At 44.9% G+C, this 25,013-nt stretch overlaps 1 protein-coding gene across 1 annotated transcript; it reads left to right on the top strand.

Moving 5' to 3' along the window:
- Positions 1 to 450: 450 nt before the first annotated feature.
- LOC119397888 (uncharacterized) lies at positions 451 to 23,939 on the top strand. Its single transcript, XM_037665207.1, has 7 exons — positions 451 to 637; positions 5,134 to 5,204; positions 10,681 to 10,767; positions 18,083 to 18,121; positions 21,172 to 21,222; positions 23,630 to 23,705; positions 23,789 to 23,939. Exons 1-6 carry the CDS (start codon positions 499 to 501, stop codon positions 23,684 to 23,686), a joined length of 444 nt encoding a protein of 147 aa, XP_037521135.1. The 5' UTR covers positions 451 to 498; the 3' UTR covers positions 23,687 to 23,705; positions 23,789 to 23,939.
- The last annotated feature ends 1,074 nt before the right edge of the window (positions 23,940 to 25,013 follow it).

The raw sequence follows: 25,013 nt of genomic DNA on the forward strand, positions 1-25,013 counted from the left end.
CCATAGCGCACGTGAAAATGCTGCGTGTTAGGTTTATTTTTCAATTCTGTAAAAAATGGCGGTCATACATCGGAACGCGAGTCAAGGGGAAATTTAATCATGCTTTCAACAAGGTAGGCGCCACACGATCCAATGATTACGTAATGACACTACGACCTACGTCACAGTGGTCGGTGTCTGCCTTCCGTGCGCAACTTTCTGAACTGTTCCGTGACCGCAGGCACTGCTTTGCGTCGCATGTTTCGACGCGCACTATCGAGAGAGGGAGGAAAAGAATTTATTTCCAGCTATAACAGTTATCTAAAGGTGAAATGACTGGTCCGAAGCGCTGCAGCATAAACACGACTTGTTCAGCCGTCACTCGAAGGCACGCTTGTTTCTTCATCTGGGCCGAGAACTACCGCATAGCGTGTAGACCCGCCGCCCTGACTCACGGGAGCCTTGAAAAGGAGTTGTTACGCACTGACGCCTTTCTTTCTGCTTGGAACAGTTTGCAGCATGGGGCGCTTCGTTCACACCGTCTCGTTCTTGCTGTTGCTTGTAATATGCCTGGAATTGACAATCGGGTCAATTTTGTACTGTGGTCCACCCAACCATCAGCTAAGGAAACATGCCGTGAAGAAGGCGCGCGTGTCAGGTAAGATGCGAGTACTTTTAAGTTACCTTTGTACTCTCATATTTCTTTTGAGTAGTAACGCTTCAACAAAGAAAACTGATGAAGCAATAATTTGTGTAAGTACGCAAATGCAGTCTCGTAAAAACAGATACAAACGCCGCAGTGGCAGACCATCAGTTCATGCGATTATGAAAACGCACTAGGAACGTATGTCCCAGCATGTGGTAGCGATATTTTAAGGATCATAGCCACCACTACCAAGGAATGGTGGTTGTGTTCGTCCAAATATAGTAGGCCCACTATAATCAGCCTGCTTCAGACAAACTTTTCCCCTTTTTTAAGGCGCTCATCTTTCTCACCCACCCACCCGCTGTACAACAATGATATTAGACCAAAATCAACAACCGTATTTGCTCGCAATGGCTAACTTCGACTAACTGTTGGCTATTACTGGCTTGATGAAGGCTACTATTGGCAAGTGTTGCATAACGTTGGCTCTTGTTGGTCGATGTTGTCCACCTCATCTATTGTTCTAACAGCAACATTCTATGCATTCATTCTCGGTGAAACTTGGCTCCTCCTAATAGACAAACCGGCGTACGCCTATGATCATAAAGACCGCATGTATATGGTCAGAAATGCCGCTGACAGCGTAGCCCACACTTATACTTCTCCGGTAACCCGTAAAAGCGTAAACCGTAAGACGTCTACGGACAAACTAAAAACTTGGAGGACGCTTGAGCTTCGCTTTCAAGAGTAGGACGCGATAGCGTAATCGGACCGTGTTCTTATCGCCTTCACAATCGCTAGCCTAGCTTCGCTTCTCGGTGGAGAGCTAAACCGTGCCGCAACGAAAAGCCAAATGTGGAATCCCTACGGGTCCAATAGCCATGCATACCGCGCCACGAAACACGGCCACATCCACACGGCGACATGGCGGGGCGATGCCGCTTAAAAGCACGGCCATGGGCACATTGCGCCATCTCGCGCAGGTTGTGTCAAGCTGCTGAAGAACCTCCGAGATTTGCGTACCACCAACGCTAAACGGTGATATACATAGCCCGCCGTCAGTACGCTAGAGGATGTATGCATGATGGCCGAGCGGCTAGACGCATCGTGCGACGGAGCAAGGGGTCGCAGTTTCGAATCCTTGTCATACTCGAAACGAAAACTATTATTATTCCTTTATTTGCATCTAGCTAGAATTTTCGCTCTCGGACAACGCTGATTTTTCGCTTACAACCAAAGACGCCGAAGGCGGAATTTCTGCGAAACGAGCTCTTTAATGCGTTGGCGTTAAAATTCTCTGATAAGTAAGCCTCGAGCTGACCAGGAGAGCGATCGCTCGCTCACCTGCATGCCTTCCCTCACACTCCACCCCCCCCCCTCCTCTGCCACCTTGACCCGCTCTCCCACTCGTATGCAAGGAAATGACGGGCTCACCGTCATTCTCGGCTCATGTTCGCACTTACAGCGTACCGCACTGGAAATCACGTCTAAAATGTGTATTCCACGATTATCACAAAGAAATAAATGAGTATCCGACGCGGAACAATTATTGTTTAGTAAGGTAGTTTTAACGCGAGAGCGTTAAAGAGCTCGTATCGCAGAAATCCCGCCGTCGGCGTCGGTGTCGGCGCCGTTGGTTGTGAGCGAAAAATCATCATCTTGTCCGTGACCGAAAAATCGAAAAAGCTGCAAATAAAACAAATATGAAAACGTTGGGTCCGAGTGAGAATCGAACCCAAGCCGTCTGCGTGGCAAGCAGGTGTTCTACCACACAGCCACGCCTCTTTTTTTTTTTTCATGGCATTTCTTTCATGGCCTCTACTTGGAGCTGCACTGAAAGTAACTTTCAGGCTTCCCAAAAATGCGCGTCATGTATACGGGTGTCGCAGTACGAGATGTAATATCGCAGTAATATTGCGTGGTACAAGCGCGCATTGCCATCGGGCATCACACCATGTCAATATCATAACGACTTGGTGGTTTAAAGACAGCCACCGATTACAAAAGGCACACACATTACTGCGCGTATTCCCTTAAGACCACGCAGTGGGTGCATCGCAACTTCGAAAAAGTTTCTCGCGCATAATTGCTCCTGGTTTAAAGCATGCTGCCCATTACATAAGGCACACACCTTAGTGCGCGCATTCTGTTAAACACTCGTAGTGTTCGAAGTGCGCACTAGGGGCAGGATATCGCTATCGCGTTCAACTCTTAAAGGCGAAGCTTAAGCGTACCCTAATTTTTTTAGAAACAAATGCGGTCAACACAACGTTCGACGTACGCTTGCTGTATTCTCAAATACATTTTTCAACGAGGGGTTGACATTAGTAGTCTTACAAAGACGGACCTACGTAAATGGCTTGTAGTGAGATATTGCGATTTGAATGTTTCATAACAACTTGATGTGATATTGTATAGGCGAACGTGACTGCTATGACATGTAGTATCGCGCATCCCCTCTTCGGTTTCAAAGTTTTGTGTCTGATTTGCGTAATTTCCATGAAAGGCTGATGCTTCGTATTTCCTATTTTGTATAAAATTCTGTATGGTACTTGTAGCGCATGTGCATACTTATAATTAGACTACCCGTTTTATTCCTTGTAGATGGAGTTCGAATTTCCGTCAAGTGCACAATTACCAGATTTTTCTAGGCCCTTTCTTCATCCTTATGGAAAAAGCTTCCGCCAGATTCCACTCAATGTGGGAATAGATATTATGCGAAGCAGTTGCCAAGTAGATACCTGTGACACATTTTTTTTTTCTTTGGAGCCAAGCGATAAGACGCGGATCGACGTCTTTGTGTAAATTAAGGAGTTCCAGCTTTATCGAGAGCTTACCAGGCACCGTCGGCACTCTCGTTAACGTACAGTCGTCAGTTTTATCGACAAGTGCGGCAGGCTACGGTGAGATGATGTGCACGTCATAAGTAGTGGTCGTTACCGTATTCCTCCGGGTTTCAGCAGCGCTTGACTGTAGCTCCCTTAGTCATAGGAATAGATATGCAATGTTTATTATTACACTGTTATCAAAGCGGTTAGCCAACACACGAACCGCAATTGACGTTGACCCCACATGACCGCTGTATAGGATGTTTTACGGAAGCAGTTTCAAGCACTGGCGTAGCTATGGCGCACAATACTACACAGCCACGAAGAATGCCCTGGATTTGATTTCAGCTCGAACCATGATTGTTATTCTCTTCGACCAACGGGAGTTTTCGCTCACCGACAATGCTGCCTACGCCGGCACCGGATTTTCTGCGACGCGGTCTCCTTAACGCTGCGGTGTAAAGATTTCCAAAGTGTGTTCTCGCCATTCATGGGCTGAGGCTGGATCAGCGGTGGCACATGCCTACATTCCATGGACCCTGGTATGTGGGTATGTGCCACACATAGGTGACAGAAAGGGTTTCATGACGTATACGTTAAACAAGCAACGTTATTCATGTCATGACATTTTAATCGTGTTCTTCAGGCACCGTTGCCCTTCCATCCTAACTTTGGTATGCACCAAGTTAAGGAGGCGACCACGAGAGCAACCAGACGTAGACGGCTAGATAGATAGATAGATAGATAGATAGATAGATAGATAGATAGATAGATAGATAGATAGATAGATAGATAGATAGATAGATAGATAGATAGATAGATAGATAGATAGATAGATAGATAGATAGATAGATAGATAGATAGATAGATAGATAGATAGATAGATAGATAGATAGATAGATAGATAGATAGATAGATAGATAGATAGATAGATAGATAGATAGATAGATAGATAGATAGATAGATAGATAGATAGATAGATAGATAGATTAGATAGATAGATAGATAGATAGATAGATAGATAGATAGATAGATAGATAGATAGATAGATAGATAGATAGATAGATAGATAGATAGATAGATAGATAGATAGATAGATAGATGAAGTACCCGTGGTCCCTGAAGAAAGGCTTCGAATTTAATATAAAGGGAATAGAAATGGACTGAAGCAGAATTCATTCTAAAAAGACAGGGCGTGCAAACACGGACACAAGAAAGAAGTCAGGACACCCTTACTTCTTTCTTTTGTCCGTCTTTGCACGCCCTGTCTTTTTAGAATGAATGCTTACCAACTAGCTCAGCTCTCTGTTATTCTAAAGCAGAAGCTCTTACTCCCCTCTTTTGCAACTTTCTCACTTTCTCCGCACAATCCTGCTTCAACTACTTTTTTTCCCACCAAGCTCCACCAGTAGACACTCACGAACACCACAAATGCGCACTAATACTGTCTCATGACTCAATGGCCTTCTCTCCACCATTCTGGTACTGCTATATTGCCATACATTAGTTCGTGGCTGTCTGAAATACGAGGACACGACAGTGACTTCAAACGGGATAATGGTAGTGTTGAGTCGATAATTTCAATACTTTCTCGTTTCAAACACAGCAAACAATAGTTCTCTGATGCATGGTTAGACAAGCGATGGCATAATTTCCCGTCGGTCGTGGCGGTTTATGCAGGGCGTGTTCGAGAGTTAATGAAGAAGTATGAACGTTGCTTGCGCTCCGATTCTACAAGAATGCTGATTCAGGTAAGAGAATTTCTTTAAAATCTCTGCTTCTACACTAGTATTGGTACATGCATGGTTGTATACTTTGCTCTCTCTGCGGCGTATGAAGGAACAATTTACATCAACAAGCCTAAGTGCACTCGCGCGTGTATTTCTCCGAACATAAAATAGAACATGCAAAATAGCGTATTTTTCATCACCTCAAAACTTATGTACCTTCACAGTTTTTTATTTGTCCTAGTTACTGCGAACCTAGAGGCAAGTTCACAGCTCGTAGGATCAATCACGAGTAAATGAAAAAAAAAACATGGCGTAGGCAAGTGCTAGCCGGCCATGTAGTTATTGAGACATTCTATACTGCTGCACCTCATTCTTGAACTCCTGCAACTGAACCTCAGTAAGATAAATTTCTTTAAAACACTTTTTTCGGCTTTTTTGCGCATAACAATTTGGTCCCAACATCTGCTGTAATAGCAATGAATTTGCGCAAAATATCCGAGCGTTACCGCCTCAAAGACTAACTCTGGTAAAACCGCGGGGCAACCTGCATTTTGCACACGTTATTAAGGTATAAACTGCGTTTCTGTATTCATTCCAGCTGTGTAAATATGCGGGAGAAAATCCCACTTAACAGTGGAACCTTAGTTAAGACTAGTGTTTTAACAGCTTGAATCTCACGGTTATGAATGCATAAACAGGTTAAATAAACTTAGCCTTAATATAAATGTAGCATTCAACACTTTCAACAAGAATGCTGTTAAAATTGATGTGTTTACTGAAGGATAGGAAAGATGATTACATTAAGCCAACAGCGACGGCGTATGTGCTAGGTTAGGCTGAAGAGCGCAAAACAGAGAGAGAGGAGAAAAGGAAAGGATCGTGAGGTCAACGTCACACTGATCTGGATCCCTCCATTATACAGTGAAAATGGACTCGGGATTAAAAGTGAATGAAGGATTAAAAGAAGCGGTGAAAGAAAGAATACGTAGAGTGCCATTTCGTTTGGAGAAGCACACCGACACAGCTGCTGAGTACCAAACGTGCAGTTGTGTAGGGGCACGGCATTTAATGGATGTCGGTGGTTAGTCATTCTTCAACAGCGACACATTTAATTTCGCAAAAACATTGCTGGTCCCTCAGTCATAGGAATCGGTGTAACACGAAAGTGAAGCGTGACTTCACAGAAGTAGTTGGGTTTATTGTGTATTGTTATATGAGAGCTTGCGCAATGTCTATCGGTGTTTGGCAGGTATAGCACTGCTTCACGTAGATGAACCTACCTTGACGCCTAGTGGCACATCTCCATCGCGACGACTCACGCCCATGATCATGACTTAACCCTTGTGGTAGATGAAGTTCTTAACATATACCTGCACACAGCATGTCGTGAATCCCGTGCAAAAGGTGGCATCAACAAGCACATAATGAACACTGGTACTCGATATGCACTTCTTCAGTAGTAGGATAACCTACGCCTGTGCTCGTGCAGACACTACCACACTGTGCTTCAGCAACACGGGAGGCAGAGGTTCGTAGCTGGAGCCTTGAACGCGCGAAGGCGTTCCACGTCCCTCTGGCCTCTGTCTTGCTCCACCACGGCACGACGCTCGCCCGTCCACATCGTTGCCTTTCTGCGGCGCTTACTGCAGCAGTTTTATTAGTCGGTGCTATGGCACCCGAAGCAGTGGGCGGCGGAGGAACACCGTTGGTGCATGTGGAAGCTGCACGAGTCCGACAACAAGCCGTTGCACGCTAACACGAAGCGGAAAGCAAAGAACGTAACTGCGTCTAGGGCGACTTCTCGATGCAGCGTATCCATCGTTCCTCGGTGAAATCGAAACGCTTTAACTGCGTCGACACCGATGCGCTCTCTATCGTCGCTCGTTAGTGCCATGACGCAGTACTTCACTTCACCGCTTACAGACGGCGGCACCGCCCCGCCTAGCGCCGCCAGCAGACAGCACCGTGCGAGAGAGAATGTCTGAGACATATAAGGCTCGCTCGTGGAGCATCGTTCATGTGCGCCGCTGGCGTAGTTGGTAAAGCGCCGGGCGCTTATCGTCGCGGACCGAGAGGGCGTGGGTTCGATTCCGGGCGGCAAGGTATTTCTTGTTTTTTCTTTCTCATCCGTTAGTATGCATTTTACCGACGTCATATCCATGACGGAAATGCGTCAGTGAAGTCTTGGTGGACCACGCCATAAAACACGTTCGTTTTAAATAAAAAACTAGCAATACAAGGCACTTACCGATTCAACGAGCGTGGTCACCACATGAGGTGTTTCCCACCTCGTACAGAGTGGACTTTATTTCGCGTTCATATTGACGCTAGAAATATTATGTGGTATAGCTGGTATACAACAGAAGATATACATTAGCTTTATCTTGCACCGACCTATTGGCGATATGCATAATTACCGTGCCGTTAGCTTTTTCAAAAACCGCGTCATTTCCTGGCCGTATTGGAAATTCTTACTTAGTGGGGATACTCAAAAATACGGGCGCTGTGATCGCGTTATGTGGGTCCGTCCACGTGGCGGGCAGAAGCGAGGCATATGGAAGCTAGGCTTATAGGCGATCACTCTCGGCTCAAGACATGCAAATCCGAAGCCACTCTACTCGGCGGAGTCCATGAAAATAATATCTTTATGAGCGTCACCTAACGACGTGACAATCACACTTTGTAACAGCTATTTACAGAGGTGGTGCGAGTATACTGACAACAATAATGAACCACAAGAATCAACAAATACTACTGAAGCTCACAAGCATCCTAAGTTCACTTCACGTGTTATGTAGTTTCAACGTAACACAAGTACGTTACCCGTACTCTTTATGTGACTGCTTACCTTAGGAGAGAATTTCTTTAGCCACAATAAATAGTAAACTGTAATCTCCTACTCATTATATTTTCCTTGACGACGGCCTTACGCTATATGAAATGAAGGTATGTTTGTTGAGGGGAGGGCTGGTTATGGAGCCTTTTCAAAAGAGCGCATATCACTTATTGCCATTGTAATGAGCTCTAACGGTGCCGCATACTGCGAAGTGTTTCGTCTTTCACTCCCACGCTGTGCTTTATGACACCAACAGGGCACTGGAACAAAAATAATTTTTAGAAGCTCAATAGAATCATTGCGTTTGGCCAGTTCTAACAGATGGGGAAGAAACTTGAAGAATAAAAGATAAGCCCGGGAAGAGGTTAAGGACCACACAGCGTGCAATGGAACGGAAAATGATAGTCGTTAACCTAAGAGATAAGAAGACAGCAGAGTGGATCAGAGTACAAAGGGGTGTAGCCGATATCCTAGCTGATACTAAGAGAGAAAAAATGGACTAGGGCAGTTCACGTCAGAAGGACAGCTAAATGATGGTTAATTCGGGCATGGGAATGAATGCTAATAAATGAGAAGAATGGCAGAGGACGGCAAAAGGTTAGGTGTAACGATGAAATTAAGCAATCTCTAGGCATAAAATGGAATGAGTTCGCGCAGGATAGCGTGCGTTGGAAATCAAAGGGGGAGACCTTGGTCCTCCAGTAGGCATAGGGCAGGCTAATAATAGTGATGATGACGACGAAATCTTTTTTTGAGTCTCCTAATTTCAATTTTCATTCTTGCGTACTCTACACGTTTACAACATTGTGTCACTGACAGATGCCAATGCAGATTGCAGCTTCCAATTCTGCGGGATATTCGCGCACGTTTTAAGAATATTGAACTTTAAGCAGATATTGCACCCATAGAAAATCTGACATCGACGAGACGCAATGGCTAAGCTACATCAATTACTTCCTGCAACTTATGAAGACACTTGCAGGATATTTACTTACAAGGATACTTATTTGTGGAAAAGCTCATAGGACAATAGAGACGAGAATCAGCTTGTGTTAACAATTCTAGGGCAAACTGAACTGTTCTAAACTGTTTTAAGGCAGTTGAAGAAATTGTTTCAATAAATATATGGTTGGAAGCAAGAAAGAAGGGGATGCTACAGACAGAACCTGAAGGTAATTGAATGCGCGCCTCTCACACTTTGGCTCAATATGTCTTGCAAAAAATCTAGTCTCCGACTACATAACTTAAGGCATTACCAAGTGTGCAGCTTGCAAAGAGCGCGACATTCGGCAGAATTTCCTCTTATGAACTAGTTTTTGCCTTTAGCTCACGATCTTTTCGTAAAAACGGGTAAAAGGACTCTGCACTCTCCAAGAGCCCACCTATCCGTCTTGCTGGAGTTTTCAAGTTTGTAGCGGCATAAGTAACACTTGCGGCGAATGCTCAGAAGCTTACCGGAACTCTGCTAAAACAAGCAGGATGATCGATATTTTACAGCGAAAGCTGTTATGAGATCATTTCACCGGCCGTTTTTGGCGCCGTAGTTGTCCGCCGCCGCCGGTGTCCGTAACCAGTATCGATCGAAATAAGAAAAAAATTCCAGGATGGAACGAGGTTCGAACCTGGGCCCTCTGCGTGGGAGCCCAGTATTCAACCTCTGAGCCATGCCGGTGCTTGAAACTGCTTTGCAAAAAGGTCCTATACAGGCTTCATGTCGGGAAGGAACCACATTAGCATATGCAATATAGCGTGGTAGAAGAATAAAATAAGCACCAAGCGTCGCACAACGCGAATTCTGTAACCAGGCGTCACACAATGCGAATTGCGCAACGAGTAGTTTGTGAAATGCTTCCAACCCATTACAAAGATCTCTGCTATAATTCTTCGTCGTCATCAGGCACAGCATCAACAAAGTGCGCATAATGCCTTACATGCGTTTAGCAGGTACCACGGATCTCCGTACAATGACGAAAAATGGCACAGTGCCTGCTGCCCTACTTTTCAAAATTAGAATGATTTAGAGCGTATAGTGAGTTCCTCGCAAGTGCACTTGTATTGGCTGCCAAGGAAGCCTATAAGCGCAGATCCGTTTCCTCCGGGTCTCAGTAAAATTACAATGCTTTATAGCGTAGTGGGTTCCTCGCAAGTGCACTTGGATTGGTTGCCAAGGAAGCCCTTGAGCGCATGATCCATTTCCTCGGGGTCTCAGTAAAGTTCTTCGCCCCCCCACCCCCGTCTCTCTCCCACGTCAACGTATGTTATACAGCATGACGGGAGAGGGAAATAGCGAGGGGGCGTCACGCAATGCAAATTACATAACTGGTGGGCCGTTTAAAGCTTCCAACCCATTACAAAGGGCTGAGCCATAATTCTTCATCGTCATCAGTCGTCGCGTCAACAAAGTGCACATAATGCCTTACAGACGTGTAGCTGGTGCCTCGCTTCTCCGCAGAATGACGAATAATGGCTTAGTAGGCGCTTCCCAACTTCACAAAATTGTGATTTATGGCGTAGTGGGCACCTTTCTAGTCTACTTGTATTGTAGCCCCAAGAGAGCTTACAACGAGCTCTAGAAACGCCGCTCTTCCAGCTTTCGCTGTGACTGTGCTGCGGTTTCAGCGCAGGCCTGGCGTTTTTTCTCACCGCGAACTTTCCTTCCAGAAGTACGGATTCAACTACAACATCTCGGCATGCAATGGTGACCTGAGCCCTGATGAGATCTGCAATAACCCCGATCGAGTTGCTGAGGTGAGCAGACAGAGTTTTATTCCGCCTCAATTCTTTATAAAAACTCCTTCTTGTCCGAGACCGATCACTGGCTTCTTTTGATTTTTCACGCACAGTATCGCTGGGCACTCACTTCCCATCTAACGAAAAGCTCTTCTGACGATGATTTCGCTGGTCGCATAGTTTGTGTACTTTTCAGCTATGGTACACGATGCTGATACAGCGCTTTGTCTACAATCAATATATCGATCACTCGATTCAATTCGGCCCATTACCACATATATGTCCTCAACTAGAACTTTGCAACTCGCTCAACAAATCAGACAATTAGCCTCTGTCGGAAGAAATAGTTCTACGCCATCGACAGGCAATAACGTCACAGAAAAAGACCCTGCAAGCGCTACTTCGCTTTTTGCGATCGACCGGCCTTTCTGAACGACTGTAAGAACGAACTTCGTGTACGTGTGCATTATTTTTTTCCTGTGTGTGTGTGCGTTTTCTTTCCTGTTTTCTTTTCTCTCTTCTTTTACACCCTGTTTCCCACCCCTATTTCCCCACCCCAGTGCAAGGTAGCAAACCGGATGCTAACAGCTGGTCAACCTCCCAGCCTTCCTTTTCATTTCTCTCTTTCTCTGTGTAGATCACTAATTAATTAGCCCAGATATCGGAGGCTTTTGCTTATCAAGACATCATAATACGTAACATTTCGCCGATTCATAGCCAGTTGTATATAGCCCAGTCCAATACGTTTAGAGAAATTGCGATAACCATACTAACCGTCTAAATGGGCGCTCTTTGTCACTGGTCGGTCTCTCGAATAGGCAAAGGCATGTGTCTCATGCCCTGCCCAGGATGTGCTGCGAGAAAAGCCACAACCAGCGCCTGCATCGCAGCCGCATAGAAGATAGGGTAGTTCAAAGTGAGTGGTCCTCAAGCGAAAGTACTATAGTCCATCTGACGACCTGGTTGCAGCAGTGTGGAGGCTGCTTAGCCGATGGGAAGAGCGAAAATTCCTCACGATGTACCCATCAGCGTCTGCGTTTACGCGTTGGGTAATTAATAGAGCACACGGCAGCAACTAACGCTGATAGCGGTCGGCAGCAACGGCAGTGGCTGGGGGAAAAATGGGGAAGCTATGCACTAGTGGTGCGAAGAATGAAGAAGAAGCGAAGCTGGTGGCCTTGCCCTCCCCCTTTCTTTCCTCCTCACCCCCACTTCCCTTTCCCACTCTTTGCTCTACTACACTATACATGGCTATGCTTGCTCTCTCTCTTTTTTTCTCTTTTTTGTGCATGTTTCTTCCTATCTCTTTCTCTCTATATTTCTTTCTCTGTCCTTCTAGCGTTTGATATTGCCACGTGCGCTTCTTTATCACTTTTGCTGTATTCGGTTTTCGGCCACAAAGACTGTCAGCAACGCTCAGCGCGAACCGCGCCTCGTTGTTCGAGAACCTTCGCGATCATTGTAGCGACGCGCTTCTAGGGATGGTCGATTAAAATTTTTAATCGATTAATCGTTAATCGTTAATCCATTTAGCCTTTAATCGATTAATTGCTTTCGGTAGAATGTTTAATCGATTAATTGACATTTCTTATGGGTGCTTTAAAACCGATATCTTTTCGTTTGAGAGGCATAGTTCGTGTTTGATATGGACCCAAATCTTTTTATCAGACGCGCTGACGATCGAAAATTCCCACTTTCGACAGTGTCGACGACGGGCCTCTTGTGTCCAGTGTGCGAATATTCCCACTTTCGCACACTGGACACAAGGGGCCCGTCATCGTTGGTTGATGTCGCGTATTGAAGCATTTGTGGCCATCATCCCCGGACTATTCGGCAGCAGGTCGTATTTTCACGAAGCCTACCTACTCGAGCTCATTGAAACCGGAGGCGTGTTCGGGGACCACACTGGCTGGAAAGTCGCAGCTGAAACATGCAGTGTGGCGGAGGGTGAGGAAATCCCGAGAAAGGTAAAAGAGAGACGAGGAGGAAGAGGAATTAAATAAGACGCTCGCTCTCGTAAGCACGGCATCTTTTCTCGGTTTGTCGGTTAGATATTGTGGTTAGATATTAGATACTATAATTGCGGACTGACGCGATCTTTTCCTTGAGGTCACCCATGCAGAGAGAGAGAGAGAGAGAAGAAATAGTAGAGAAGGCAAGGCAGGGAGGTTGACCAGTATAGGACAACCGGTTTGCTACCCTACACATGGGGACAGGGTGGGGGAGATTTAAAGATGGAGAGGAAAGAGAGAGAGAGAGAAAGATAGAAAGATGCAGAGATTACACAGAAACATACTGGCCTCAAACAGACCATCGGTACAGGCCACTGCGGGAAATAGAGTGAAATGAGTTTCTGCCTCCCGGCTAGAATAAACAGCAGCTGCGCGAGCATACTCCGCACGTTTCATCTGATCGTTGCCTTAACACGGCGCCACTCGCACCTTTTCAATCGTGCGTACAGCCTGAACTGTGAGCGCTATCTAGTGTATCAGACGTTACAACAAAAATTTCGCGACTGTCCTTCTTGTCACAGCAGAAGACGGGGGCATCTATCTGAAAGCTGTATTTCTCCCTAAATATGCAACCATACAGTATTACTAAATGCTACAAGGTCACTTCTTCAACACTGGATGCTAGACGTTCGGTAAACCGACGCGTAAAGTTGCGGATTACATAAAGGGTATATAAGACCCTTTTCACAATTCGCGAGTGCCTATTCCTGAGCTACATTTTCTCTCAACTAATGGCAGCAACTTTCGTGCTTCAAGTGCTGGCTTCGAGAAGTGCTTGCCACATTTATTACACCTTGCAGTCTTCGTTTTCTCATCTTCAGCGAACAACGACCACACTGCGCTCCTCTTCCGATTGCCCGGCATTATGACAGTGCAAAGGTAGCAGTGTAACCACCAGTGCGTAATAATTACACAATATAACACGCAAGCAACGCAAGCCCCGCGTATACTCAGGCGACGCTCAACCAGCTTAAGAGTGAGGAGGTGAAGGCAGTAGCAGCAGTAGACTTTGAGCAGGAGAGAGTTCATTTCTGCCTCGATGCAGCCGCCACCTGCCGGGGCTTGAAGCATTGGGGAGTGCTTGGAGTTGGACGCCGTACGTGACGGAGATCAGGGCGAGTTCACATCTTTCTCTATGGGGTATGGCCGCCGCCAGCTCCGGGCTCGTTCTGCTAGCGCAGAAATATGCGCTGTAGCGAAAGCAGTGAAAGAGAGGCGATGTGCACGGCAGTTGCGTCTCAGGATAGCGCGGCTCGCAATCATGCGCTCCGGCCAAGGGTCGAGGTTGGGGGCGGGAGTGGGGGGTGCCGTAATCGATTAATCGAATAGTTTTAATCGATTAATTCGGTTAATCGAAAGGTGGAAATCGATGGTGATTAATCGATTAATTGTAGACCTTTAATCGATTAATCGATTAATCGTACATCGATTTTACCATCCCTACGCACTTCACCGCTAGTCAGTTGATCGACGGTCGGAGCTCTGTTCGCCGCTATCAGTGTATTGCTGTAGCTTTCAGTTTCTCGGCCACAAGTTCGGCCTAATAAAGAGTTTCATCTCGACGTGCTGACTGCTGCCTTCGTCGACGTCACGACCACGTGACAATACCTTTCTCCCTTTTCTTTTTCTCTATGTTTCTCGTTCTCTTTTTTCAATCTTTTCATTTCCCTTTCTCTCTGTTATCGTTCTCTCGCCTACTATATTTATCTCTCTTTGTTCCCTTGCTCACTCTTTCTTTCTCCCTCCCTCTCTCTGTACCCGTTCTCTAGCCCATCACAGTTATTGCATCCCCAATAAAATTTGTTGCGGGGCTAGTTGGTGCATGTGATTTCGGCCGTCTGCGCATGTGTGTAATGGCATATATATTGAGTGTCCTTTCGAGAATAAACCAGTTGGTAGTGTGCGCTTGTATACGTCTCTTCTTCCTGTTCCGTCCTTGTCCCTTTTTGCGCCACCGTCTTATACTTAACTATTGCATCCCCAGCCGGGGAAATCGGCGCAAAAGTTTTGGCAGCGAAGCAGGAGATAAAGAAGAGGACGAAGAGTGCGCGGGCTGGTTCATGATGATAGTTTTCAGGTCATGCCACACAGCATAGCGAAAAGCTTGACATTTCCGCTGTAAAACAACATGGCGGCGCCCATCGGAGCTAGTTCCTTGTGCCTCGAAATTATAATGTCGTCTTCGTCCACCGTGTGGCACGTAACTTATAAACCTCCGCTTGCGTTTGCGCTAGATTTGCTTTTTGACGCTTCGACAGCAATGTATTGGTAAACACTTCGTGCTGTTTCCAAGATGCATTCTCGAATTCCCGGGGACAACGCCTAGCCGGAGTGGCTGAACAAACAGCTGGTATCAGCAATAACGACAAAACACACATCATACTTTGTCCTCAGCGTCAGATGACACATTTCGATTATGCCAACTTTTATTTATTGCTGTCGGGGTAGGGGCGAGGAAGCAGCAAGCGCGAGTTCGGATCGAAGCGGGCGGTCACGTCTGCGTGGGTGCTGCCATGTTTGTTGGCCACCTCATTTACTGGCGGTTACTGATACAAATATTAAAGGTATATGACGTACATGCGAGTTGTGATTAACGTATCACGTATGGCTGTGACATAGCACGTACCAAACAAACGCAGTTGTCTTAAACTTCTCCAATTATAATGCAACTACAAACAGAACTATGTTTTTCTGCGCAAGTATCTGGCTTGCTTACATCTCGTAGCTTCCACTCCGATGCAGCCAGCTAGTGAGATAAATTACAGCTTAGTTGAGTATGGATCCTGCGCTTTTCGGTTGTATTGCGCTACTCCCAATGCTACTCCTGTCAAAATAGTGCCCCCTTGAAAAGCTTATTTTACCTTTACATGCTAAACGATGGTACAGAACTAAGCAAACTGTGCGCTGAAAGGTTTATTGGCGAAGCACTGCAGAAGGCGCGAGGGTGGTCACTCGGTGTATCATGCTGCTACTTTGCGCACGTGGGCGGGCAATAAATACAGAGGGAGTTAATGGAAGCAATTGAGATTCACAGGGCTGGTGACACGTGTGTTGGCATACCCGAATTGTCTGGGCAAACAGAGACCACGTGTGAGGTGGTGGTAAAGCTAAACAGCGGTAACCTTTCGGACCATTGCCAGTGACGAGGCGCTGGCGTTTGCGCGTTTAAGTGTATGTATCAGGGGCGTAGCCAGGGGAGAGAGGTTGGGTGGTTGAACCCCCCCCCCTCCCCGAAAGTTTTCGATTCTGCATGTGTATATATACACGCACACGTACAAACGCACGCACGAACATACAAAACGAATGGTTGAACCCCCTCCTCTCCCCCCCCCCCCCCCCGAAAAAGATTTCTGGCTACGCCTCTGGTATTCTCGTTCAATGCCCGTCAAAGCTGATTTGAAGTTTAGCGTTTGTCCTTCATAATTTAGTGTAATCTGTAATGTGTATTTGCTAAAATAACGGATGCAATAAATCAGTACCAATCAGCTCAGGTCGCTTGAAAGTTTCACGTCGTTTTGTGCGTTTTCTACTGCACAAGAGCAGATAACACCGTGTAGCCAAAAAGCGCGAAATAAATTTCTGGCTACACCCCTGGCGTCGTCATACGATTTTACCGTCGTACGCCTACAAAATATGTTGTCCCCTTTCCGTAGCGTGGTTTTTAAAGTGACGGGACCTCTCACCATGATGAATGCTCATTTTAACCTTCCGAAAAAAGAATTCACACTTAGCACAACCCTGTTCGTGCTAGAAGTCCACAAAACTGTAAATCTAGTTTCCTGATCCTTCAGTGTATCAATCGGCAAAATTAATTCTTTCGTTTTAATGCAAATAACATTGATAGCATGCAACGTATCGTTTACCATCAATTTTATTTCCACATAGACTACGGAATTAAGTTTTCGTAAACTACTCGATGGTTGCGTGTGTGCAACCATCCATTCGTTTACGGAAACAAGACTGCTGCTACGAAGAAGGCAAATTCTTGGATCTGTGTCGCCGCCTGCCGGCAGCAACGGAAACCAACCGCTCAGGGAGGGTGGTCCGCATAGCGGCGGATTTCAATGCGTCATTTTGTCGGCACACGACAAAAAAAAAAAGAAAGACGTGAAGTATTATGTAATTTTAGTAATAATTAAACAAATCACGTCTTGCTAAGAACGAGGTGAAAATAGGCCGACGAAACGGCCTAGCGTTTCGTACGCTAGGTCATGTACGTTGGCATGCGCATTACGTGGATACCCTGTGGCTATAATTAACAACCGGAAACCACCTGTCGAAGGCGCTCCAGATATGAGTTCAAAAAGTGAGCGCTCGATGCACAGGAAACAGAACACCCGCTCCAACATTAACATAGACAAAATCACAGCGCTAAAATCCTGCCAATAATTTCGTGATCAATGAAAAACATTTATTAGAAATACAGAATATGTATTACAGCACAACTATCGCTTTCTAGAATTGCTTCGGTGTGTTGGGAAAATGGAAGGCTAGCATTCCTTGTGTTCTGATGCTACTGCGTTAACGACTGGCATCCGTAATAATGATTTCATTGCATATTTTAATAAAACCATTTGTTGTGCGAGTTGGTTTCAGTGTGCATGTGACATATCTCAAGCATATTCAGACTCCCGCATTGCGCACTTCAGTTGGCGTTATCTTGGCGTACAAGTGCTTTTACAATGTAAAAAATGTAGAAATTGGGGTCCAATAACCTCAAAATGAAATATGTGCGTATGGTTTGCAGGCAACAGATACACTATATGCGTTGGCGGGAAGTGTAGCGGCAAACACCTACTGAAATTTGTCGTTAGGTGTCTTGTTTTTTTATCTTAATCGACCAACAGAAAATCTGCCATAGTTGGCTATTACTACTTTTGTTGCCTCATTCTCATAACATATATCATTGAGATTTGTGAAACTGTTTCCTTAACCGTTTTGCTAAATGAGGTTTTCGAACATAAGTGCTCATGTTTGTATACGCGCACCTCTACCACTGCAGTAGTGGCCGGGAACCAAGTAGCATTGAATCTTCGCTTAACGAATATGCGAGAAAGTCGATTATGATATTCGTCTCTTCAAGCTCCCTCGTTATGGTTAGTGACATAACACATTTAGCACTCTGGCAGACAGACGTGCACGTATCAAAAACTGCTCGTTATCTGTGGGCGTGTAGTCATGTCTGACTCAACATCAGCAAGAAATTGTTGACGGAGTTGTAAGCGCACATCAATGCCAGTTTTCCTGGCTGTTTATTTATTTATTTATTTATTTATTTATTTATTTATTTATTTATTTATTTACTTATTTATTTATTGCAGTTCTACGATTGCTATTTCAAGCAGCATTACCAAATCTTCGTAAGTATTATTCCTCGCTAATATAGTGACAGAGGAATTGGGAACCATGGTTATCTAAAGTGTTTTTTCTCGAACATATCTTTACGGGATGACAACAGTAAATGGTTGCAGGCAATGAACTTGCAGCTTATGACTACGACAAAGCTCGACATTTAGGTGCTCATTAAAGACCCCCAAGTGGTTTAGTGACATCTTTTAGCCGCGAAAGAGCACAACACAAAGGAAAGAAACACACAACGACAGGACGGGCGGCACTTCCAACTGAATTAGACTGAGCGCAAACCCAGAAATAAATATACAACATACACACATGCGCAGTCTCCACACCACCTTAGACTATCCAGCTATCAAACAATCTCTTTTCCGATCCATACAACGTCACCGACGTATCACTGACACACCTTTCTGCTTTCTTTCTAATGTAGTAGGCTTCCATCAACTCACGCGCAGTCTGATTCTTGCTTCTGCCTAAAATCTTGATCTCTTTAAAACGTGGCTGACACTTGCAGGTTTTGCAATGCATAGGCAAATGCGCCACGCCGTCCTTCATTAAATTCAGTTCATGCTCCCTGGCTCGTTCATTAATACAGCGCCCGGTCTGTCCGATGTAGGAGTTGCCACAAGAAAGGGGAATTTCGTACACCACGCCTTTGGCACATTTTCCGTACGTCGTGCCATGTTTCTTGCCGCATCCCTTTCGGCTCGCCTCCTCCCGAGCAGTTCTCGGACACAACTGAGCCAGTTTAGCGGGCGCGGAAAAAGCAACGGGTACCCCATACCGGCCTGCTACCCTTTTCAGGTTATGGGAGACCTTATGAACATAAGGAATCACAGCAGGTCTTACGGTTTCGGTTTCCTGTTCCCCCGTGGCAGCTCTGGTAGCTTCACTCTTAGCTTTCCGTAAAAGCGCTTCGGAGACAGCTGTCAATAACGAGTCAGGGAAGTTCGCAGCTTCAAGTCGCTGGATCTGGTTATCGAATGATCCCTGCACCATGTGCGTGCACGATTTTTCGAGAGCATAGCAATACCACGCTTGACTATTTTTGACTGGCAGGAATCATACGGCATTACCCCTTTCTTTGCACGCGGAAAATATTGCCAACACGTTTGCCCGCTATGGAAGGTTAACCTCAAGTCTAAAAATTGCAGGGTGTTACAATGCGGCAGTTCTTGAGTAAAAACCAGGCCCTTTCCGTGAGTCTTAAAAATATTTAAAATATAATCGCAACGCCTCAAGGAGCCTTGTCTGTTAAAAAGAATTAAAAAGTCATCCATATACCTAAAAACCTTAGCAACGTTTAGAGTGCTGTCCAGATAAAAAGCTTCCTCGAGCACCAACGGGGTACCCGTTGCTTTTTCCGCGCCCGCTAAACTGGCTCAGTTGTGTCCGAGAACTGCTCGGGAGGAGGCGAGCCGAAAGGGATGCGGCAAGAAACATGGCACGACGTACGGAAAATGTGCCAAAGGCGTGGTGTACGAAATTCCCCTTTCTTGTGGCAACTCCTACATCGGACAGACCGGGCGCAGTATTAATGAACGAGCCAGGGAGCATGAACTGAATTTAATGAAGGACGGCGTGGCGCATTTGCCTATGCATTGCAAAACCTGCAAGTGTCAGCCACGTTTTAAAGAGATCAAGATTTTAGGCAGAAGCAAGAATCAGACTGCGCGTGAGTTGATGGAAGCCTACTACATTAGAAAGAAAGCAGAAAGGTGTGTCAGTGATACGTCGGTGACGTTGTATGGATCGGAAAAGAGATTGTTTGATAGCTGGATAGTCTAAGGTGGTGTGGAGACTGCGCATGTGTGTATGTTGTATATTTATTTCTTGGTTTGCGCTCAGTCTAATTCAGTTGGAAGTGCCGCCCTTCCTGTCGTTGTGTGTTTCTTTCCTTTGTGTTGTGCTCTTTCGCGGCTAAAAGATGTCACTAAGCAAGTACCAACTAGGCCAACAAACAGTCTTGTTAAAACCCCCAAGTGGTTATACGTAATCGAAAGTTTTCCACTATGGCATGCCCCATAATCATATCCTCGTTTTGACACGTAAGAGCACAGCAATTGTTGTTATTAGTTGAAAAGAACGAGTCTTTCCAGTTCCCTTATTCCCATCGGCCATCGTGTGTAAACAACAGTTTGTCAATTCGCAATGGCGACTAACCTCATTTCGCAGTTTAAACTACATTTCACTGAAACTTCACAACGCAGGGACATTGGTTCGTAATGGAATAACTATCCGCAGTAAGGATATTAACAGCGTCATGGTATTATTTTCTTTGCCAAAAGCCACATGCATAAGTCATATAAAAAGCTTCAAACTTCGTCTTAAGTTCATTCGTCCTTTCGTTTTTGAGATCAATTAATGTGGATCTCTGCGCAGCGACTACTGCAGTTAAATTGTCTTGACACGGCATTATTGAATCTTGATAAAAACGTGCCTATAATTCGTGCAATACTCAATAATGTAAATAGCGTAAGCACATTGGACCGCACTATTAAGCCTCAATATGCTCATACCGATCATTTATCAAGTGTTAAATTTCGATCTTACGACCTACGTGTTAAAGCATATTATAAGTATTAATATTACGGACTTCACCAGGCTATGTAAATGTCATATGAATCCGTAGAATTATGGTACCAAAACCGTTATTGGTTGCACAGTTTCATATCAGAGTTTGTAAGAAGAAAATATTCGATATGGCTATCTTGCAGGTGTGAAAGAAGTCGGAAACTCAGTACGAAATATCGGGCGCGCTAACATTTTGTAACCGCTGAGGTGCGCCATAACTAGCGGCACTCGTTTATTAATAGTCAAACCTGGTGTGAGATGGTAAAATCGACGCCTAAATAAACCACGAAGCTAAGTAACGCACAGATGTCTGCTATATTACTGTAAATATTTTATCAACTTTTGTCTAGATGAGAATTTTCTTCCCCGGTCTTTACGTGTTGTTTGCGTGGAGTTACGCATCCCATTGAAGTTACGGCCACCTGCAGCGTTGTTTCCAGCGCCCAATAAAGTTAGCTGTGTTTATCTTACGCCGTTTCAGCGCAACGCTAATGCCACAGCTGAAGAGCAGATGAAGATGCAGACTTTTTGGGTCAGTATGCCTTTTGACAAATACGCTGTATTTATAAAAGTTCTACATGCTCTAGTCACGGAAATACGAATACGTCTATCACATTTTGCTATAAAATAATTTCCCTTCGTCATTACTTACATTACTAAATTTGGAAGCAAACGACGTGGCAGTTGAACACTAAAGAAAAAAAAACACCAGTCTTCTGAGCGTTATTGACGTTCGAATGAACACTAACACGTCACTGACGCTGAGCTTTCGTAACTATTTGTTTACACGAGTTAGATTTTTCGTGCCCGTGTCAATGATTTTTCATCTTTTGAGCTTTAGCTACAAACACGTTTCGAAATATCGTGTGCGTCGTTTCCACACGATATATCTCTTCGCTCTTGTAGCATATCACGCCGCATGGGCTAAATATTTAACTGCCACACGAGCAATACATTTCCAACTTAAGGTACTTCCTGCGCAACATCTAGATCTACATACATGAAGATATGGCCCTATGACTTCAACAATATTTTCTAAAAAGAGAACACGCATCTCGAAGCTCTTGCGCTCCAACTAAATATTTTTTTTTACTTCAAGATTCAGGAAATGCTCCTTTCCTAGATGTGTTTGATACTCACGAAAAATGTATCCACAACTGTACAAAATTCTGTGCAAGCGTAACCTCAGTTAAAGAACACGGGTGAACAAGAAGCTACCGCAAGGAACATATCCTCTTTAGTTTGCCGATGGGCAACAAGACTCTATACAAAAAAGATATACCATACGCCTTTAACTTTCTTTTTTGCTTATATAGACCCCAGATTTAAAGCAATGAACTCCTAGATATCCCAGCTGTATGCTGCGCTTTTTTCCCTCCATCACGAAAGGACGTCGCGCAATGGGAACAGGGACATCAGAGGAACGGTTACGAACATTTACACTTCATTTACACACAATCTTGCTCGATCGCCTGGCTGTCACACGTCGGTATATGTAGACATAGAGTGGCCGCTTTGCACTGCTTTGTCTTTCCTGCTCACTTTAGAATGTCTGAATCTCGAAACGCTCTCTTAAACATTCGTGGCCGCCCTTGGTTCTGTTTCAGCCTCCATTATTTATTTTATTGGGGGCGGGGTGGCGGATACGGCAGAGCCGATGTATTCACAAAGCTTTATTCCTCTTTGAACTTGTGCGGGCATTCGAGCCGTATTCTCGCGCATTTCTTTCCTTCCTTTTACCGTGGCTAATAATTTATCTGTTTGAGAGTTTCGGAATAGAATGTGCAAATGTTTGGGACCACAAATCAATTTTAATCTTTTAGCGCTCGGTCACGCAGGAGGTATACGTGTTTTATAATAAGGCTGTGCAATCGATGTTTGCATCGCATTGCAGTGCTACAGAAACTAGGCCGTGATGAATATTAATTGAAAGCGGAAAGAGGAACTAGCCTCCGGCCTGCGTGTTCTTCAAAACGTGAATTGAAAAGTTTGGTAATAATAAATTCTCTGTGAGTCTAATCTACTTGCCGTCAGGAGTCAAGACAATCTGTCTGACCACGCTGGAAATTTTTAGGCCCACGACATTTCATATCTAGGACCTATCCTAAAAACAAGGGCAATCTTTCGGCCACGTCTTCGGTATATGTATAGGATGAGAAAAAGCAACAGTCAACATTACCAATTAGTTGTTAAGAACGCCATCATTTAGTCAAACATGGAGCAGTTTTGTCCTATTCAGGAGCCGTCGCTTCGATGGGTGTCGTCGTATTAGTTGTCGAATACGACGGCACCCATCTCATACTTTTGTTTCACAAACCTCAATATCGTTAATCTTGTTGTGAGCCTCTCTCATGAGTTCTAAAAGCCATAACTGTATAAACAGGCGAGTGAGTCAATGCTAGAAGCACGTGCCCAGACAACTTCCAGGCTCAGATTCATTAATATTCAGAAGATATTGTCAGTCCATCGCATACGTTCCAATTAGATATTATCGGTGCTATTCAACTTTATGAAGTACGCTCCAGTACAACTGAAATTTCAACCACAGTCAAGAACAATCACTTGGCACGCTGAATGGCCGAGCAGATTTTTTTAGCTACGGGCTAGCCACTTTCCATTACTTATTCCCCAATCTGCCCCGCCTACAACCGTACAATTGGCTATAAATTGGGCCGGAAAGAACACACTTTATTAACGTAAGAAAAACATAAGCAAAGCCGGTTTTCATCTTTCAAGATACTCACAATATCGTAAAAATCGATGAACACGCCAGTTCTATACTTCTTCAAATGTTTCGTGTGTGTCTGCGTAAATATATTTTCTCTTGCATTTTCACAGCACTGCGACATCTCAGTGGAAAGCTATAATCATAAATTAGCGATGTGTTTTATAAGGCAGTGTTACCAAGAGCTACATATTAACGGTTTCTCTAATTTCAGAAATGCATGAAGGATGCTTTCAAAGGTTTTCAACACGCTGTAATGAGGAAGCGTTAGTTAGTTACAGCCAACTGAGGTAAGTTAATTCCCTGTTTTTCTTTCAGAAGAGCTGTGGTAGGCGGCATAATATTTGTGTTTTTTTATGTTCTCTCCATTTAGGCACGGTGGAACAAACCAACCAGGCTGAATTCGTCATATGCGGATCAAGACAACGCTGTTCAGTGACCGTCTTTCGCGTATTGAATAAAAGTGGACAGTGGATAGCCTCCATTGTGCGAGCCTAAAGAACGCTAAGATAAACAGCCGTAACTAAACTATATCAATCTCCTGAGTATTCTGCCCGGTCTTAGGGATTTGCTAAGTGAGTGATGAACTGAATGACGGGGTAGTTTGCGTTAAGATTGAATCTATAATTTTATTCACTTAGGCTAACGTAAGCATGCTCTCGCCAAATATTGTTGCTCAAGACCGAGATGCGCAGGCGACAGAACATGTCTTTATATTTATATATCACTGGCATCACCCAAGGCTTAATTTATGCCTTACTTTTCTATCTTATGCCTACGCATCCTAGTCTGTTTTTTTTTTTTTTGGGGGGGGGGGGCGAACGTGCTTACTGAGAAAGCACCAAATTACTTCTTTCGCTCCTATTAGCGTCAGATGCAGCCTATGTAGAGTTTTCACGCTCACATTTCAAGCGCGATGCAAAATAGGCGACATAAAGTAGGCTTACCTGGGAACGTGTTGCATGAGGTGCTGTACCAAGGCCTGATCTCATAAAAGGAACGAGGCACAGCATGGTGCACTTCAAGCACGTGCGCAAATATCTTTTCATTCGTGTGTTTCACTACCCTTTATAACGTGCATCAAAGTTCCTCATTGACTGAAAACTTGAAATTGAGTGAAACGAGCCGTTATTTTGACTGTGCTCTATTTCATTACATAAACACTCGCGAGTCGCATATACACTCTTATTCAAGTACCGTATAACGTCCGGCACATAAACGGCCCATTTTTATTCCACCACAAGGTACTGCATATAAGCGGCCCTTCAATCGCCATTAAGCGTGATAAATTCTGCGGTGACGGATTGGGCCCGCTATATGCGGCCGCGAGCGGACGCAACGCTTATATGGAGCCCGACGCGAAAATGGCTCGAGCGGACGCAACGCTTATATGGAGCCCGACGCGAAAATAGCTCGAGCGAACGCAACGTTTATATATACAGAGTCCGTTGTTTTATGCAGGAATTGAAATCGGCGCCGCGGCGAGAAGCGAGAGAGAAACTTCTAGCAACAGCGCCGAGCGAGCGTGCTCAAAGTTCGAAGTCCACGTTGACGTCGCGTAGTGTTTCCTCTGCTGGCGCCGAATGCGCCCGGTGAAT

The sequence above is a fragment of the Rhipicephalus sanguineus genome, chromosome 6 (genome assembly GCF_013339695.2).
Source record: "Rhipicephalus sanguineus isolate Rsan-2018 chromosome 6, BIME_Rsan_1.4, whole genome shotgun sequence".
NCBI classification, from domain to species: Eukaryota; Metazoa; Arthropoda; class Arachnida; order Ixodida; family Ixodidae; genus Rhipicephalus; species Rhipicephalus sanguineus.